Below are 19,674 nucleotides of genomic sequence, written 5' to 3' on the forward strand. Positions count from 1 at the left end.
TGTTCCCTAACGGAGTGTTAGGTAACGCCGGAGCTCTATTAGTAATACATTTTTCTTCTTTTTATGGTTTCAGATCTTCCAAGCAATGCACCTGAAGCTGTTCAACGACACCTTCAGAAGAAATGCACAGTCCTTCCTTGAGCCAGCAATAGTGTATAAATGTTATTTATATACAACTTATGTTGTTTTATTTTTTTTAACAATAAAGCTGTCATTTGTGAACATTCAGTGTTGTGATTTCTTTACAGTTAACATGATTCATTTGTCTTGTAACATAAGAAATGAAATGATGAGGAATTGGAGTAAAGAACTGGTGTACCTGTTTAGAATTCAATCAAAGCTTCTTGTGTGAATTAGTGTGAAGACGAGGTGACCCGGATCCCTCTTCAGGTAACTAAAGGCATAGGGTACGCGTCGATTTAACGCAGAACCGTAAATCAGGCTTTAAGATCCGTGTAACTGCATGCGAGCGTCCGACTATCGCGTCGAGCTGCGTGACATTGGACGCTCTCTGTCCACACTGAAACCGTTAAACTCGCGGCCAGTTAGGACAGTCCAATAGAAAATAAAGCAATGGAATTGATTTTTTTCGCCGAAACTCGCTCGCATGGGACACGCTTTGTGTACGGAGCCGCTGCTCTTCTGCCAGAGCGAGGCTTTGTGCCCTCCCCTGCTACACGTCATTCAGGCAGCCAATCAGCACAGAGCCTCATTATCATAGCCGCCCCGCCCCTCAGAATCCCTCATAGAGAAGGAGGTTAGAAGCGGTAAAAATAGAGACATGGCCCAGAGGCTGAATTTCTGATTTATGTAGAAAAAACAAGCATTTGATTGTTTTTAAAACATTCAACGCCTGTTTAAAATATACAATAAATGCCATAATAGGTCCCCTTTAAGTGAAAGATGCCAGGTTGGTATGTTAGTATGTTAAGTTAGTATGACTGGATAAAGCTCTCTCCCAATGGCTGCAAATTGGAGTTCATCATTTAACACATTGAAGAACCTTACGATGCAAAAATTTTAAAAAAACTATTTGATTGGACTGCTGAAGCTGTCGGGTTCAGATTCTTTAGTCTCAAGGTGTATGTCTCCCCCTGGTGATTTACAAGGAGCACAACAACGGGATGTAGAACAAGAAACTTGTTATGTGCACAGGACAACAACAATTATTTCAACATGTTGTCAAAAACTAGTAAATAATTAACCATTTGCAAGCTGCTCCTGCTTCTTACCAGTCTTCTGATTGGCCATTTGTCTGCGCAGAGCAGCAGTGGCTGCAGCCTGTTGGGCGGGGAGGGTGACAGGTATGGTTCTCTCTGGGGGCGGAGCTCCATGCTTTACAGTCTTTGTGGCAAGAGCGGTGCTTTCAGCCCCACTGAGGTTGATCTTGTTGGTTGGAACTGAAATATAAATTGAAAAGTTAGAAAAGTAAGCAGCTTAGAGAGGTCATCAGAATTGGATCAGAACTCAGAACAGAACAGAACAGAACCATTGACTTTAACTGTTTTTCAGTAGTGAACATGAAAAGTTGGTATGATTTACTTACTGGGGCTGGCAATAGGGCTGAGTCCAAAGCCCATGTTTGGTACAGAGTGAATTTTTGTCAGAGGCGTAGACTGGATGGCTCCAAACCCTGGTTGGATAGAGGGGGTCCTCACCACTGTGGGGTGGCGAGGAGTGGACAATGCTGGAGCCACAGCAGTTGGGGGCCGAAGGGGCTGTAGTTCCTCCTCCTCCTCCTCCAGCTCCAAGTGAGGCGGGTGAGGCTCTAGGGACTGGGACAGGGATGACGTTGAGCTTGCATCATCCAAGTCCTCATAATATTTAGGTGAAAGGAAGGCGGAGCGAGACAAGTTGGCTGAAAGAGAATAAACGAGGAATACCTTAAAATCCATTATCTCACTAAGATCTTAAATTTTGACCACAGATTTACATAATTTAAAAGAAAGCGTAGTCATGTGAACATAATTTAATAGTACCTGGTGCTGTCGACCGTACAGGGGGCATCTGTCCCTTTGAGAGGAAGTTGCGCAGTTGGGACAATTTAACTGATGATATCTTGACTGCTGGAGAAAATCTGGTGTTAGTCAAAATTAATACATGTGACTTGTTTTATTAGCCCTGTTTTTAAAGTCAGAGATGCAGCTCTTGAAATAACTGCAAGAGGCTGCCCCGCCTCAACCCTGAACAGGATATGTTGAGGGTATTTTTAAATATAGAGTGATTGGTACCTTTTATCATTTTAGATAAAAAAAAATATCCATGGAGAGATGCATACCTGGAGCTTTGTTTTTTGTCTCGGGAGCGGTGGTATCCAGCTTGGCTTTCAAGAGTGCGTCTTCTAAACTCTTGAGTTCACTTTCCAAACTAGTAAAAAATACAGCCAAGATGTCTTAGATCACAATGCTTTTGACAGTTTGATGTAATTGATTTTTAAATGCACACTCTGTTAAAATCGCAGGGTTTATTGGTTTGAGAGCAGAATTGCTGAAAGTGTGTTTTGGATGTCATGTAATGAAAATGCTACCAGCGGTGGGACATGTGGTCAAACTTACAAGTGACAACTTGTGAATAAAGTGAATAAAAAAAAATAATAATAATCCTGATGTATTTTTTTGAGGTACTAAGGGGGGAAAAGGTGATGTTGAGGTCGATCAGCTCCCTTTAAAATATTCCTAAACTGTTGTGACTTCAAACCGAAGCTTAATTAAACAGACTAAATTCATATAATGAAGCTTTTTCGTGATCTAATCCCACTGTGTTTTTGTTCTAATTTTAAAATCAAAAGTGTAATCCCATATTCATATAATCCTAAAATTTTCATAATTCTCCAGCCCAGCCCGTTCTCTTCCAGAGCATACCTTGGTGTTGTTGCTGTTGCAGTATTTTGGTTTATTGTAGGAGCTGCTGTTTTGTTGTAGAGGCGCAGCGTGTTGAGCTCCTGAATCAACTGATCCAGGCTGTTCTTCTGCCGGTTGATGATGTACAGGTTGTTGGAGAGCGTGGTGAAGAGGCCTTCACGTCCTGGCACAACCATGTGTCTGTAAAGATAACATTTGTTTCTACACAAAAAATATGCATCATACAATATTCTACTTGATCAGGGGCCTCATGTACAAAAAGTGCAGCGCACACAAAAACGTACTCACATTGGAATGTCAAAAACAAACTTTGCATGAAAATGTGCAAACCGCTACAAAAATTTTGTCAGTTGACAGTGCCCGACAATAAAGTAGTAAAACTCGTTTTATAACTCATTCACACTGAGGCAAAAACAGCTGATGATCATATTAAGTAAGAACAAGTCAAATCAAATTAGTTATAAAAATTACAAGGTTAGACTAATATGTTTCCTATAAATGACTGTGTAAAGTCGCGCATAATTGCATAACTGTGGAAGCTCTGGCACAACTAGAAGGCATTAAAGAGTTTTGGAGGGAGCTTCAGGGACCACGCTGATCTGCAGGTCCAGGATGAAGACTGCATCATCAGCTGATTGGGTTTCCAAGAGGATCCTTCTGGACTCTAAAATGCTGATCGGCTTAATCTATAATGTTTTACACTTACTTCTGCTTCTTTTTCTTCTCTAGGTGTTTCTCCCATTCCACATCCAAGACATCATTAACATCCTCCACAGCGAACTTCACATACTGGTATAGCCTGCGAATCTCCTGAGAAAGGAAGAAAGTACAACAAGTATATAAAATACTCAACCTTGCGCGCACTATTCTAGTCAGCCAGTCAGTCGTTTATCACCTTGAGCTGCTCCTCGCTCCGAGGATCCAGAGGTTTGTTGTACAACAGCTGCCTGTACTTCTTGTCTCTGCTCAGCTCACTCTGGGTCTTGGCTTCTTCAGCTCCAGCAAAGCCCTCCAGTAGTGTGGTCTTCAGTGTGCCAATGTCCCCATGAAGGGACTTAAAAAAAAATAAGAGAAGGCTTAAATACAGATTTTTTTCAACCTAATATCTGAAATTAAAGGACATGTAAGAAAATTATGACACAAAAACTGATCTTCTTGATGTAGTCTTCCCTGAGACTGGACACATTTACCCCCCCAACTATTCTTCTGGAACTAAAAACCTTAATGAATTCAAAATGTAGACCTGTGTTGAAAATATTCAAATACTCTTTATGGTACACTGGGGGGGCAACAAATGTTTAAGAGGAGGAGAGCAGATCACATGCTTCATAGTACGACTAAAATCTGAATCAATGATAACAGAAATGATCAAAACTGTGAATGAATGTGACTCGTTGTATTCTGGGTTTTTTAAACTACAGGGATTTTTGTTTTGGCCCAAGCACTTTCTAAATGGTCTAGCTTCTCAAACATCGTCTTACCTCTGTGGTTTCCTTGATCTCCAGGGTGAAAACATGGAGGTCCTCCGACTCTTTTCTCAACTCCTTCATCTCATCATTCGTGCCAACCTTAAAGTCAGCTTTTGCACTCCGTCCCTTGAGGTCGTCCAACTCCTTCTGAAAGTGTGCAATCTGACAACAAGCCAAAGATAGTTAGTTATACAGCAATGTGAGGGAGTTGCTCCAGGACTGTATACACGTTCCACACGTCTTAATTCAGCATGACATTCATGGCAACAAGTTACATTAGCGACTTGTAAATCCTCAAGTAAGATTTTCACGTGAGTGAGTAGCAATGTACTGATATTTCTTTTTCTTTCAGATACCTGAGACTTGGTATCGACTGACAGAGTACTGATCTGACACCAAGGGGATTTCTAAGTTTTAACCTTTTTTTTTTTTTTTTTAAATGAATGAAATAAACATCAAATACAGAATACGTATTGAACAAAAAAAAATAATTAATTTTAAATTGGTGCCACAGATTTGAGTGCATTTATGTAGTATTGGGGTTACAAACATCTGTTGTAAAGTTCCATCCATCCATTATCTATATGATTACATGATTATGATTACATTTAAGACGACTTATCCAACTCCCATGGTCTCCCATTGTTACTATAAAAATTAAAAGAAAAAAAAAAGAAAAGAAAAGTGCTGCAGAGCACTCTGGTCTTACCTCCTCAAAAATTCCTGCCATAATGGGATCGGAGTCCTTCTTTTGCTGCAGCTGCTTCTCCAGAGCCTTTATACTCACAGCTGCCTGCATTAAGAAATGATCAAACAAATCAAACCCTAAAATACACTTATCAAAAACAATTTGAACAAACAATAAAGTAAAACCTGAAACAGTTCTGACATCCAATATAACAACGGATTTCCTCCTTAAAAAGAGTTCAGTTAACTCCATTGGTACTTTACTTTTGTTATCTTATGATTTAGTCTTTGATCAAACTATTTGAGAAGATGGTATAAATATGGAAAACTGGACTGCAGCACTGAGTGAGGGGTTCGTTTGTTCTTATATACGCAGTAAATGAATTATTTTTCTGACAAATTTTGATTTATAGGGAATTATTATTCGCCAAAACGCTGACATGTCCTCTTCTTAACCTGTCCCCCACTGCTTAAGCTGACTGTTTCTGATCATTATCTTGTAAGAACACTTCGAGTCTTTGTTAGTGGTGGGAACGCAGTACAAATGTGTTGTATTCCTACCTGACAGGCCAGCAACCTTACCATAGTAAAAGGCTTTGTGACAAAAGGAGAACTTTAATATTATGGAGGGAAACAAGCCCTCTGTAGAAATACGAGGCCTTGATTCCACTGGAATTTTCTCAACAGGACAATAATGCAGAACAGGCAATAAACCTTAAGACTCACTGCAGAGGAAGATTGGCCAAAAATGCTGAAAGCTTGTTTGCAATCTTAAATAATACTTAATTGCAGTGTTGGCATTTAAAAGCCATGGATTACTGAGTGGCCTTTCAGTAAAAACACAAACAATTAAAATCCACCTTTAACGAGTGCAAAACACCTAACTGTATTTTTTCTCTTGCTTGTACCATTTTCAGTCATTTGTTACCAACTCATCAAATACAAATAATTAAAATATCCCTCAAAGACAACTGTGCAGTTCTTTCAACAGTCATAAAACTTAATGTAATGCCCTTTCTGTCATCAGTCCAGTTCCCTACTGTGTTATTTGTACCCTATGGTTCGACTTTTAGATTGAACACAAATGGAAATTTTTTTGGGAAAAAATATGAACTGTACCCTTAAAAGAAACGTGATCAGTCATTTGTCTTTGCAACAACTAGATAATACCTGTGGAGCTTGGCCACGGCCTTGGGCAGCAGGAGCAGGTTTCTGAACAGTTGTGGAAGGTGTGCTGGTCTGAACTGGGCACACTGGTGCTGTAAAACGATAATATCAAAGTAACAAGGGATGCCATAAGTATTGTACGACGACAACTTGCGACAAAATCCTAACTTTACTTCATTTAACCATTTAGCTGTAGATGATAGAGCTTGTGGTTTTATTCATAAAAATACAAAAATAAAAAGTAACAAAAACCCTGAACAGTAGTGATTACAAACAGTGTTCCTTACCTAACACAGCTGGTGGCTTAGTGGCTGGGAGTGAAGGTGCAGTAAAACTACTGGAACTGGAAGTGACAGCTTTGGGAAGTGAAGCATTCAGGGAAAAAGCTGGTGCGGTGGTCTCCACTGCTGAAAACCTTAATAAAGAAAACAATTATCCGTATGTGTTTGTATATGCAACTGTACTCAGAATCCCCAACATATTATGGCCGAGTACCTCTCATTCAGATTTAGTCTGACTGTTGCTGGCGAGGCAGCGGCAAGGCTCTGGGATGTTGAAGGTGGGGGGGCCACCACTGCGGGTTTCATGGAAGGGGTACTGAAAGAAAATGCTGAAGGTGCAGAGGCCGTGTCAGAGGGAGGCTTGGAGGCAAAAGAGAAACTTGAAGGTCCTGAGCCAAAAGGTGCAGATCCCCCCAGGGAGAAAGCTGAAAGGGCTGAGGTGGTGGAGCAGGTAGTTGGAATTGAGAAAGTAAAGCTTGACGCAGATGACGACACAGGAGCTGTAGGACCAATGCTGTATGGGACAGTGGAGGATGAAGGGGCAGGGATCAGAGGAGTGGAAGCAGCTGCTGAAGTAAATCCAATGTTTGGGAAAGCTGGTGGGGCAGTTGAAATTGGGGCAGCGATTTTGGCCGGTTGGGCTGCCAAAGAACCTGTGAACAGAAAATCAATTCAATTTCATTAATGTTATCATGTGCTGAGCAAGCGTTCTCTACGAACCAGGCTGCCAATTCTCCAAGCAGCTAGATTAGTCAGAGTAAAGGGAAGCAGATGTTTTTCACAGGCAGACGGTCACAACCCCTGTTTATATTGGCACTTTTCCACTAGTACCTACTCGGCTTTAGTCATCTCAGCTTCGCTCGACTCAACTCGGTCAAGTTTCTTTTCCATAACAATTCAGCACCTGGAGCAGAAGTAGGCGGGTTGGAGCGAAGCTGGTGTGACGTAATTGATTGTGTGACACAAACGAAGAAGACAACAACACTAAAGGTGTAGAACATGGAGGAATGATGTGTTGCTGGGTCTGCGGCTTGTGCTCGATATCAAATTAAAAAATGCGAGTGAGAGAAGCTTCAACAGGCAACGCTTTTTAATTTTTTTTTTGTTTGTCTCGGCGCTGCTGAAAAGTCCATCGGTAGCCGCGAGCAGCTATGAAGTGACAGAGCTCCTGGTAGATCATCTTGTTGTTCCTTATCGCCCCGTCTAGATCCCTTTTTTCAATTCTCTCCTCAGCCACCAGGTTTATGAACATCTGCACCTCAGAGTTGGATCACGAAACAGACTTTTGCGCTGCCATTGCCTGTCGAATAAATGTGAACAAGAAGCCGCCGTTGGAGTCACTCTTTGGCTGATGTCACATCCTGACACAGACGTCTGACTCCAACCCCCGACCAAACGGTGGCGTCTAGTGTGATGACGTCAGATACAGGCTGCTTAGAACCTCGGCAGAGTAGTTACAGAAAAAGTATCTACTCGGCAGGGGTAGACCCCAAGTGGGAAAGTGCCAAAACGAGTCGAGCCGTGCTTAGTAGGTACTAGTGGAAAAGTGCAATATGACACTTTAAGTTTGTAAAAAAATTTGGCTTCAACTCTTTTCTGAACATGTTTGATTTGATTGGATTTGAAGGCTGGCATGTCAGGTCAAAGCTCCTTGCATGGCCAAAGCAAGTCCCCCCCCCCAAAAAAAGTAAGTAAAAATAACAACGTTAAACCCTCAAACTTATATTCACATCTGCATTCATAACTAAAATCACAGGCAAAATAACGTTTTTCCCTTAATATATCTGGATAAGCTCATCAGGGACTAGGGCTGAACGATATACCGTTATCGTATCTATATCGAGATATGAACATTCAAGACATTAATAACGGAAAAGCAACGATATAAACGATATATTTCCGCTCGCTCTTGAACGCACCACTACGGCCAGCCAACCACAAAGCTTATTTCATGCTTGCTGTTGATCGACAGCTGAAGCCAACCAATGACAAACATAGGAGGGTGGGCGGGAGGGACACGTGACTGAGACGCACACAGCCACACACAGGAGAGCGGAGAAGAGCGGAGAAATCCAAACGGAAGAAAAGAGACATGATTGCGGAGTATAATGCGGCCGGTGGCGGTGCTGAATCTAATTTTGTGCCAAAACATAAATAATCCTCCATTACTTGGAGGTATTTTGGATTTAGAAAGGATGATGTCGACCAGAGCGAGGTGTTGTGCAAGTCGTGCTTGGTGAAAATTGCGACGTCGGCCATCCCTTTTTAGTTTTGAAATTACAAAATAAAAATAGAGAAATAAACCAAAATAATCCGTTCCCCATCTTTTGTTTTGATAATAAAAAATTCATTGATGTGTTTGAAAATCGAAATTGGGAATTAAAACAGCGAGTGGAAAACTCTTTTCTCTATTTCCTATTCGTTTACTGAAAACAAGGATTGGACAAATGGGGGGATTGCACATGCGCAGTAATAAATTAAGAAAGTTTTTTCTGGTTCTTTTGTTCATCAGATTGAAAGTTAACATTTTTAGATATTTAATTGTTGAAACAGAAAATAAATCAAATATGAAACCTGGGAGTGAAACATGAGTTTAATCTGTAATCTGTCTTCACTCCGTCATGAAACTGCAGTGATGTTGTGACAGTCCGTTCAGCTGCAGCGTCCAATCAATAATCAATAACATGTACTGAACTCTAACCCTAACTGCATTGGTTATTTATCGTTAAAGCGGAGCTACAGTAAAATATTTTGATTATTATTTATTATTGAGTGACTTTATGTTAATGTTGATGACTGGCAGTGAGTTCTAATCAATAAAACTGCACTCTTTTGATTTCTGATGTTTTTATTTTTCTGAAAAATCCTTGGTTTTCACTGAACCAAAGTCATATCGTATCGTATCGATATCGAGATATCTGGCATGAATATCGAGATATGAAATTTTGTCCATATCGTTCAGCCCTATCAGGGACACGTGGATGCGTTTACTTCATTGAGTCTCTTAAACTAATCATTAATGTGAAGCGGGCTCCACACAAAATGCCAAAATTCATACTTAAAATTGTCCATTTGAAACCAATAGGTGATATATCAAATATGCAAACATTCTGAGTCAGACTTGGACAGTTCTGCACCAGGAAGTAAAGCATCTTGGCAAACACTACAAGACCCACAATCCACAAAAAAAGTAAAAAAAAAAAATAATCATCACTTTGGGAAACAGAATGTTGAAATAAATGATTATAAATCGATGTTCACCCCTCACCATCTGTTCACCATCTCTCCACTTTGTCCGTCTTTCTTACCTGGCTTCGGCAGTCTTTCCCCCTCCAAGGCCAGGGCAGTAGCGGGTGAAACGAGCTGCTTAACCCCAGGATTTAAGTTCAGCAGAGCGAATGGGCAGATTAATCCCTCTGTGGATAGCATTAGCATGGTGGGCGCAGGAGGCAAGGTCTTCTCGTCCGCTTTGTGAGGATGTAGAGTAAAAGGTACAAATTAATCAAGCAAACACTGACTCATTTTCTAAAAAAAGAAGATGTTAAGCACACAACTTAAAAAAAAAATAAATGAAATAAATTCTCACTACACATGCTGCAATACAGCACTGCAGTGATTCTGTGTGCACAAAGCAACCTGATGATTTTGAGCTTCATCTGATCAATAGGAAAGCGCTCGACACAAAACAATCTGAAGTTGAAACAATGAGGTAATGAAATGCATTAAGAAGGCTTAATACGAACGCAACTGAACTTAAATATAACGCAAACTGAAATTAATTTTTGTCTAATGAGATGTGAATTTGAGTTGCATATACAATGTGCACGTTAGACTGCAGGATGGAGGGCTGCGGGATATCAGGAAAACATGCAACACATCATATTGTTGTTGTTCAATATTGTGATATGACTTGTTAAATACAAAATACTTCAGCATAGTAATTATGGTCGGAGGATATGGCCAAAATATTAAATAATTCAATGGCTAAAAAAAAAGTTTAAGGATAAATATTAAAAGTGCTGCATAAAACTGAAGAAAGTGTGAGCAACAGGGCTGATGACACCCTATGACAGTTCCTAGAGGCAAGAAATACAAGCCGTCTATGTTGTTTTGCTTTAAATCAATCCTTTCACATGTTTCAGTGTTGCCACCAGAACTAAAAAGAGAGGGAACTAAGAACTACAGCAGACATTGTGGAGAGTTTTATCAGGTTTTAGACAGCGGCGTCTGAGATATTTGAGCTTTGGTCCCAGCAAAAGAAAATAAAAAATACACACGCTGCAAGCTGTGGTGTTCGTCACTGTGCTGTGACGTGGCTTTCTTTGTTTTCTGCTGACAGCAGCACCTGCAGCCTGATGACCGCCAGTGAAAGGTGTCCTGAATATTGTATATCCACCATGACTGATTCAACTTAAATTTTCGATATACATCATTATTGAATTATTGTCTAACCTTAGAGTCAATGATTTTTTTTTTAAATATTTTTTATTAAATTTCCCTTAAGGGATTAATAAAGTATTTTTGAATTTGGACTCAATTAGATTTTTTTTTTCTGCTATGCTGCTGAAGCAGACACTGGAAAAAAATGGTTTTACTGTGATGCATCATTGCCATTCCCACAACACAGCTTTTTTGTGAAGAAAATTTAACCTGGCAACAACTCCTATATTGGTAAATAAACCAATTCACATGTCAATAGAGCCTCGACCATGTTAGCAGAAAATCTTAATAAACTGCTTCTTGAAAGAGAAACATTGAAAATGAGTTGATAAAAATCTAAAAATAAGTTACACTATTTTACAATAACAATTTACACTGAATGGACAGAAAGCAGCATTAAGTTCATATTGATACAAGAATATATTCCCATTTACAAATCTCTTTTTTGAAAATATTTAATTATCTTGTAGCACAAAATACCCAGAAGCCCTAATAGCCAAAATCATATGACTGAAATTCAGAGCACATCAGTTTTTGACAATGATATTGCACATATCGGTACTGCATTAACAATATGTTTTCAGAATATACAGTTCTAGCAGGGTGACAATTGAACATGGAGCATCACTGTGTATTTTTAAAGATTTATACACAATCCACTGCAAGATACTGTAAATATGGTCTCTTTGCTGGAAGCTGATCATAGCTTCAGAAATTATAACCACATTCCGCTTTTGCTCAATATGAACATTTCCATTTAGCAATATTTTCTATGAAAGCACTGGTGAGAGCTCCCTACTGGTACTGCTGCTACTACTACTTCGTGGACATCCGACAAACCAACATATTTCATTTTGTTTCAGTGTTTTCCCCAAAAAAGAAAGAAAGTTTTGATCAATGCAATGCATCTAAAAACCCTCTTTTATGATTTTATATCAAAACATGTAATATTGAATTTAGAGTAATTCACTTCTGCTCACTGTTGAAGATGATAAGTATGCTGCAAGCCAGATGCACTTACTGATGTAGATCTCCTGCTGGCTGGTGTAGTCTATCGCTAAGCCAAGAGGCAGAGTGTCTTCATTTGTGTCAGTCACTGGAAGTTCAGCTCTGCTTGCATCTTCCAGGAGCCAAAGCTCCCACATCTAATGAGGACAACAGCATCATCGCAGGATGCTTTTTCTTCTCATGTTGCAACCACGTATTGAAATACAATATACATTCATTTGAGGTATAATTATCAGAAATAAGTTATTCCTTGTTGATTCTTCTTTAGCAGTTTGGCCTTGGGCTTTCTGTTTTTCAACCGTAGATGGATAGATGAATAGATAAGCATTTTAAGTGAGAATAACTGTAAAAGTTTGCAGTTGATACTTGAGGCAATAGTATTAAAAATTAAACTCCATCAGGTTTTTTCAACTGCATTCAAAGCACAGTCATTTAAAAGCCAGACTCAACTCATGCATTTTCATTTTTTTTTTTTTCCAAATGACATACCTTGTCGTCTTGTCTGGCAATGACGCTGACCTCAATAGAAGCTGCTGATGCGGCAAACACCAGATCCCTAGATGAAACAATCAATGAGGCGAAACAAAGCTAATTTTACATCAATTTAACATAAATGGAAAAAAAGATGAACTGCAACATTTTAAAGTGATAAAAGCAATAGTTTATCCCATGCCTTTAAAACCCTATTCACTCTTACCAGTCCTCTACGTGACTTAAGTAGTAGTGGTGTTGTCTCTTAGTGCAGCTGCCATACACAATGTCTCCAAAGTTCAGATACTTTGTTTCCACTTTTTCATCCTTTTTCTGCAAAAATAAAATAATTACATGCATCAAAACGTAAGCCACTCTCACATGGAAGGCGATACAATTTATCTCATCATCAGGAATTCAACTTCACTAAACAAAAATAAACAAACAAAACAAAAAAAACTTACAATAATTTACTATAGTTCTATTTTTTGCTGAACATTGCCTTAAACAAATTCAAGGTAAATTGAAAAAGACTGCAAAGCTCCGATATAAATATGTGACTTGTGATACATGTTGAAAACTGACCCAGAATTTTGGCTCAGCGATGTCCCTTTAATAGCCTTTTGAAAATATACCTTGTGAAACATTGTGATGGATTGTCATATCTGGGTTGCAGAGGATCCTGCTCTTCACGCTCTTTCCTATATGTCTTTGTCAACTGTATTGCCCTGTGTAAATACTTCTTTTAATTTCCAAGTGTCTTTGGGGGAGTGCCTTTAATGTCGATTTAATATCCAGGAAAATCCCTGGAAAGCCTTGCCAGCTATTGCAGGGACAGTAGAATTAGTGCATGCTGCCAGGTAGGTGCACGGCATCATGATGTTACCTTGGTATCATGATGGACAATAATGTCATGCTTTGGCCAAATCCTACTTGGAATGACTCATTTTAGGTCATTTTCATGATTTATATTGGCTTAAATACCTCAACGATACCCTTAAATGGCTTTGTGACCACTTTGATGAAGCATGTAACTCAAATGGCCAAAGTTGACAAAAAGGACTGTCGTCAAGTGAAATACCATACTACACAAAAAAATGTCAAAAAAATTTAAAATCGCTGCAATGCAGAGGCAATCTGTTCCAAAAAGCTACCGAAGACACTGGCAAAGTATTGCGTGCTGCATTTCTTTCTTTGTTTTAGCACTGCAGAATTTGGTACTTTAGAATCTTATGGTACCACCCGACAAAAAAAAAGAAAAAAAAGAAACAAAAGAAACAAAACTGAAACAAGTGGACGACAGATGTCTCTCCATACTCACAGGCAGAGAGATCAACACTATCTCAGGAGGGGTCTCCAGGGATCCATCTGCAGCAGCATATGCCACTGCAAAGTTATACGTTCTCAGCCACAGCACATCAAGGGCTGATAAAAGAAAAAAAGAGACACCAGCCACAAAGGAAATTAAAAAATTATACCAATAGGTTTCACGTTCTGCAGCAGAACAAGCAATATTTTCTGACATACAACACTAATAATCTGTCAATATGAGGATGATCAGCTGTGTTAAAAGACATTAGATATGCAATTAACCCCATGTCAAATATTACCTTTGACTGGTTCATCAGAGGTGTAGAAGTGTGGACACGGGATAACCTTTTTTTCTTCTAGAGTCTTTTGAACAGACGACAAAAATCAGTCACAGCATTTCAAGACAAAGAAGACATTCCTTTTTCTCATCAAAATGAATAAGGTTTCCTTACTGGTGTATATTGACAAACTGTGGAATTCATTTTTCCTGCAGCGACTTGCTTTCCTTTTGGACTCCAGCAAACTGTAATGAAAGTATACGTCGTATGACAGAACCATGTCAGAGATTCATAGCATGTGAGAGTTTTTAAAACAATAACATTTAAAAAAGTCGTGCATTCTGTCACACTCACTGCAAGTGATGCCACTTGTAGAAGGTAGCTGGGCTTGTATTTTCACGAAGTCGGTAACTTCCAGAATCATCATACTTCCGTCAGACAGACAGGCGGCCAACAAGGAAACCTGAGCAGGATTCCACTTCAGGTCCTGCACTAAAGTACCAGGCTGCACAGCTGGCCGAAGGGACGCGAATGGTAGCTTTTGCGGTTTCGTCTGACAAAAAACAAAAAGACATCAATCAATGAATAAATTCGAGGTCTGATTGCGTGCAAGATCAGTGCCGTCTTTCAAAACAGCACTGAAACCATCAACTGCAAACGGCACAATGCCATAAATGACAAGGTTCCTCCTCTTTATGACTGGATACCTGCTGCCTGAGACATTCATTTAGTTCATTGCTGCCAGCAATTTTCTTGATGTACTCCTGGATAATTGTTTCATTTTGGACAGCGTCTATGACACACAGTGATGCCTGCTCCCTACTTTCCTTCTAGTTTACAATATCAGGGTGCTGATGTTGATGTGAAACTAGGGCTGGGGATCGATTCAAATGTCAAGAATCGATTTGATTCTGATTCTTAAGATTCAGAATCGATTATCAAGATTTGATCCGATTCGATTCCGATATTGATTTGGGTTAGTGTTATTTAAACTGTTTTTTGAGCTGTTGCATGAATTATATGACTCACTGTAGTTATGCTAAATATTACTACTAGTATTATATTGCGATTAAACAGCAAGTATTGGCAGCTAAGGATGCTGTAAGGACCAATCAGCTCCCAGAATGCTGATATAACTGCTTTCAGAAACATCATGTCGGTCAGAATTACCAAACAGATCCAAGGCAGCAAACAGAGACGGATGAAATCGGTTTTATTTTTTCCCACATTCCGTTTTTATTTGTTCCATTTTCGGTCTATTTTGGTTTTTAATTTTTGAGCATTTGGTTTTTAGCATTTTTTGCAAATGTAACCCGAAGACAGTATATAAAGTAATGAAATATAGACAATTTATGCAATTATAACCTAACACTTTAATGTTTTCATACCTTTAAACATATATAAAGGCAAAAACATGGCACCAGTTATTCTTGTGTCCAACAAAACATTCCTTTTTTGGGGATAAACAAAAAAATAACCAAAAGTTGTAATGTAATGATGAAAAAAAAATACATAAATAAATTAAATTAAATCAATAAACTCCCTATTGACATTACTTACCTTTGTCTCTAACTAATATTACTAACTTATATTTCTGATGCTGGTCTAATATAATACAGCTATGTTAAGCACACAGACCGATCCACGCTTACCTTGTTCAGGAAGGTCCGAACATCGTAAAAGGTGAGTGATAAGCTGGCCCCCTCAGATACGCCACACACTGACAGAGTGAGCTCATCACAACTAAGCGCCAAATGGAGCAGGGACAGATCCACGGTCACCTGAGCCAATACTGGTGTCCCTTTGACTAGAAAACAGGTAGAAAAGTTTCCTTAATTTGTGAGTTATATGAACATGAAGATAAGAACACTGATCAAACCTGTGCGGTCATCTCTTACCTACATCGTAGGCGCTGCATTCAGCTCTATCAGCAAGCAGAATATCTTGAGTTAAGTATACTTTAAATGTTCGGTCAAGCCCCACAAATAATAAACCATATTTGTTTGAGATGGTAAGCAGATTAGATCTGTCTTTAGGCAAATCGTCAGTTGGCTCAAAAACTTGAACTTTCTTCATCTGCCGAAACTGAAAATCCTAAAGAAAAAACATAGAGTCTGGTTATTGATGATAAACACAATAGAACTGGTCATAACAAAACATTATATAAAAACAGTCAAGATTTTTTTTTTTTTTATAAAAATTACAAAACCATAAAAATAACTTTCTTTCCAAAATCAAAAACACTATGTGAAAACTATGCACAATTTCATCAACAAAGCTTTGCCATCATGTTTTCTGAAGTCTTTCGTTTTCCTGACTGAAATGTTTTCAGTTTCTGTATCTTTTAATTTGTTGTTTTCTGAAACTCTGAGCTGTCTTAAATATCTTGAAAGCTGAAATACTCGTTTTTCTAAAATGAAAATGGTTGTTTACATCCAAGTCACATTGTATGTTCAAGTTACATAAAACCAACCCTAAACTCGACTGCGTCTTCAAGACCGAAAATGAACCGAGCACACACTAAATAAAGTATCTTGTGGACTTGATTAATTCCTGGTATTAATTTAAACGCATTTAGATACTTTTAACTTGACCACAGCAAAATATGAAAACACTAATAACCAGAATTCATAATTCTGTTATATTTGAAGTAGTTTTCCTTTTGATATAACAGAAAAAGGGGTGTATACTTTGAGTGAAGTCTTCTTTTATCATTACTAACTTGAACAGTTTATCTCTTTCACATTGTGATGCTAATTGCTAAAGCGGTAGCATGCTGCCAGCGTAAATTAATTATGTTGCTCTCACAGATTGCTTGTGAAACTTTTATCAGTAATCTTTTATTTATAATATATTTTACTAGATAAAGACATGTTACGTATAACTAACTCCAGAAGTCAAATTTGACCAGTTGTCTGACAAGTTAAGCTAGTCAGCAGCAGCTTCAGCATAAACTGTTGATTTACCTTCATTTCCCTCTCAGGAGGGTTGTCTGCATCGTCACTCATCATGAGGACAGAAGCTGTTGTCTTTCCCGAATATGTTTTGTCTTCGATAGTGTGTATCTTTGATTAAATATTGGCAAAATTATACGAGGATGGCTGAATCCATGCCGCGCGATTACCGCAGAGAAGGGGACTAGGACGGCTAGTCGATGCCAGAGCGGAGCATCAGCAGTGAGCTCAGAGAACCAGAGCAGTCGATAAAACAAAGTGGCGACAACTTCTGATCTCGGTCACGTGGTTCATGTAAACCTCAATAGTTCCAAACAACAAGAGAACTTCTGAAAATATCGGCAATTTTGTCTGTTCTCTCTTTTCCTGCTCTGGCCAGCCTGGCCTCCGGCAGGAGGGTCCCCCCTTATGATCCTGGACCTGCTCAAAGTTTCTTCCCTCCTAAAGGGGAGTTTTTCCTTGCCACTGTTTGGCTTAAGGTTTTTCTCCCACTAGGGGAGTTTTTACCTGCCATTGTTTTTGTAATAATTGCTCTGGAAAGCGCCTAAAGACAACTTCTGTTGTAATAGACGCTATATAAATAAAATTGAATAGAATCTTCTACTTTTATCTCAGCCTACATCATATAATGTTGCGCGAGCATTTTGGCAACGTGGGTTTTTTTCCTTTTTTTATTGAATCATTGAAAAAAAAAACTAAAGACAAACTCTCAAAGCAACAATAACAACAAATAAAATAAGTCATAATTTAGAAAATCAGAAGACGTGCAATATCCTGCTTTATTTTCTTGGTATAATTGCTTTTGATCTTTTTAAATGGTGAAAAAAATAACTTGAAGTCATTACTGTCATACAACCAGGGAAGGAGGACTACACTAGAGCACAAAACAAAGCCAGTAGGATTTCTCAAGATTGCGGCCTATGTTGCATCTTTTCGTGTCCCACTTCACAAAAGGAAAGAAGCAGCTTCCTGCACAGGAAGTAGTCACATCTAGACAACTTAAGGTGATTTTACATTTGTAAAACATGTATTTAGGCCAACTATACTTTAATTACGAGAATTAATTAAAGAATTGATGCATTTTAATAAACCTTTCGACATTGGCTGCTACTGGTGTATCTAATGGTCCTTCCCCCCCGGGGTATAAACAATTGCACTCATGTGCAGTATCACTTTTATATGTATTGTTGTTGATAAAAGTTCAATTTCATTCAGGTGCCATTAAAGTGCCACTAAACAACAATTATTTAAATAATTTTAGGTTGCAATCTATCTGTATGTATGGATATGTCTATATATATATATATATATATATATATATATATATATATATATATATATATATATATATATATATATATATATATATATATATATACATAGCATTTCAGAATCCCTCTCTGATCTCAAAATACAAAACTCTGAGTCTATGTCATGTTATTTTGACATTCTGTACATGACCACAGAAAGCCCATGTTTATTTCAAAAACACTTTAATCAACCTGTTTGATTATGAGCAGCACCCTCTTGTGGCCACATCATGTAACTACATTATGATTAATATTTAATATGTGTTTTTGCGTGTAGTAACGTGGTGACTGTACACTGCTCAAAATTCAAGGAACACTTTGCCCATTTGAAAAAAAAATCTTATTAAACCTTTATTTAACCACGAATAGTTTCATTGAGATTAAAATCTCTTTTGCAAGAGGGTCCTGGGAAAGACAGGCAGCAACACAATTAACAGTTTCAGACAGAGATACAGACAAATATATAATTCATATGACAATAAAAGAATATATAACAGAACAAAAATATAAAAAGTATTCAATTTGTATTTGTCACCAGTCAACAATATCAGGGATCAGTAAGGAGCAATGTATATTGGTCAATCTAAAATATAATTTAGAGGTGAATGAGTCACCTGACTCCAAATCATTTGAAATCGCTTTAAATTCCTCTAATGATACCAGGGGCCTCATTTATAAAGCTTGCGTGCGCACAAAACAGGGCTTGAAAGATGCACACGCCACCTTCTACGCAAAGGTTGGGATTTAAAAAAAAAAAAAAACGTAAAAATGTGTGCATCTTTACGCCAACCCTGACCCTAGCGCACGAACATTTTGAAGATATGGGGAACTGGCGACGCAGGCGGTGAGATGAAGCCAGATTCATTGTATACTTTTAATATCACTATCAGACTTATACTACTTCGGTGTTCTGCCGAGTTGTCCTACCCGTCGGATGAAATGATATACTTCTCTGCCGAGGTGTCCTACCAGAAAATACTGTACGATCCGTTTTTTCAAAGGCTTTTTCATGCAAATAGACAAACAGCAGGAAGTCAGAATGTGCTTCCACATAGATCTATGTGTAAGACGCGTTGGTGGAAGAAAAAAAACGTCAAATCACGCTTCCACATAGATATTGGCAGGTAGGATGATTTGACAGATGAAAATACCCTGTCAGATCATGCTTCCACATAGACATCAACATTTATCTAGGCTTTCTGGGCTCGGAACCAGTCACTCATGCAGCATTCCAAAACGGACGCTCCTTCGGTCACAAAAGGAGAAAGCCGGCCCTGAGCTGGTCCTTCTGGCGCTCCAAGCCGTGTGGCCACGGTGTCGTAAACTTTAGTCCTGATTTCGGGCTGTGGAAATTTCCATTGCCCCTTTTGTTTTCCAGACCACGCTGGAGGTATCATAAAACTTTAGGGTGGCTTAGGTCGAAGGCTGGAAATCTGG

The 19,674-nt window shown here is 38.7% G+C and overlaps 1 protein-coding gene across 4 annotated transcripts in view; it reads right to left on the reverse strand.

Annotated features, from left to right (window-relative positions):
* The window catches only part of LOC133463173 (nuclear pore complex protein Nup214-like), a 36,200-nt gene extending 19,099 nt beyond the window's left edge, over positions 1 to 17,101 (reverse strand). For 3 of the 4 annotated variants that reach the window (XM_061744542.1, XM_061744540.1, XM_061744552.1), the window contains exons 1-23: positions 16,940 to 17,101; positions 15,872 to 16,067; positions 15,626 to 15,780; positions 14,328 to 14,526; positions 14,148 to 14,218; positions 13,995 to 14,058; positions 13,706 to 13,809; positions 12,611 to 12,717; positions 12,403 to 12,469; positions 11,927 to 12,050; positions 9,774 to 9,932; positions 6,680 to 7,118; positions 6,472 to 6,599; positions 6,188 to 6,276; positions 5,040 to 5,123; positions 4,343 to 4,492; positions 3,757 to 3,915; positions 3,568 to 3,671; positions 2,862 to 3,041; positions 2,279 to 2,367; positions 1,980 to 2,063; positions 1,547 to 1,858; positions 1,233 to 1,400 (exon numbers count right to left, since the gene is read on the reverse strand). In XM_061744542.1, the coding sequence (XP_061600526.1) occupies positions 1,233 to 1,400; positions 1,547 to 1,858; positions 1,980 to 2,063; positions 2,279 to 2,367; positions 2,862 to 3,041; positions 3,568 to 3,671; positions 3,757 to 3,915; positions 4,343 to 4,492; positions 5,040 to 5,123; positions 6,188 to 6,276; positions 6,472 to 6,599; positions 6,680 to 7,118; positions 9,774 to 9,932; positions 11,927 to 12,050; positions 12,403 to 12,469; positions 12,611 to 12,717; positions 13,706 to 13,809; positions 13,995 to 14,058; positions 14,148 to 14,218; positions 14,328 to 14,526; positions 15,626 to 15,780; positions 15,872 to 16,067; positions 16,940 to 16,984 (3,277 nt within the window). In that variant the 5' untranslated portion in view covers positions 16,985 to 17,101. Of the gene's footprint in view, positions 1 to 1,232; positions 1,401 to 1,546; positions 1,859 to 1,979; positions 2,064 to 2,278; positions 2,368 to 2,861; positions 3,042 to 3,567; positions 3,672 to 3,756; positions 3,916 to 4,342; positions 4,493 to 5,039; positions 5,124 to 6,187; positions 6,277 to 6,471; positions 6,600 to 6,679; positions 7,119 to 9,773; positions 9,933 to 11,926; positions 12,051 to 12,402; positions 12,470 to 12,610; positions 12,718 to 13,705; positions 13,810 to 13,994; positions 14,059 to 14,147; positions 14,219 to 14,327; positions 14,527 to 15,625; positions 15,781 to 15,871; positions 16,068 to 16,939 lie in introns of those variants that run through there. The other variant, XM_061744561.1, reaches the window with a different exon arrangement.
* Between the last annotated feature and the right edge of the window lie 2,573 nt (positions 17,102 to 19,674).

The sequence above is a fragment of the Cololabis saira genome, chromosome 2, assembly GCF_033807715.1.
Source record: "Cololabis saira isolate AMF1-May2022 chromosome 2, fColSai1.1, whole genome shotgun sequence".
Classification (NCBI taxonomy): Eukaryota; Metazoa; Chordata; class Actinopteri; order Beloniformes; family Belonidae; genus Cololabis; species Cololabis saira.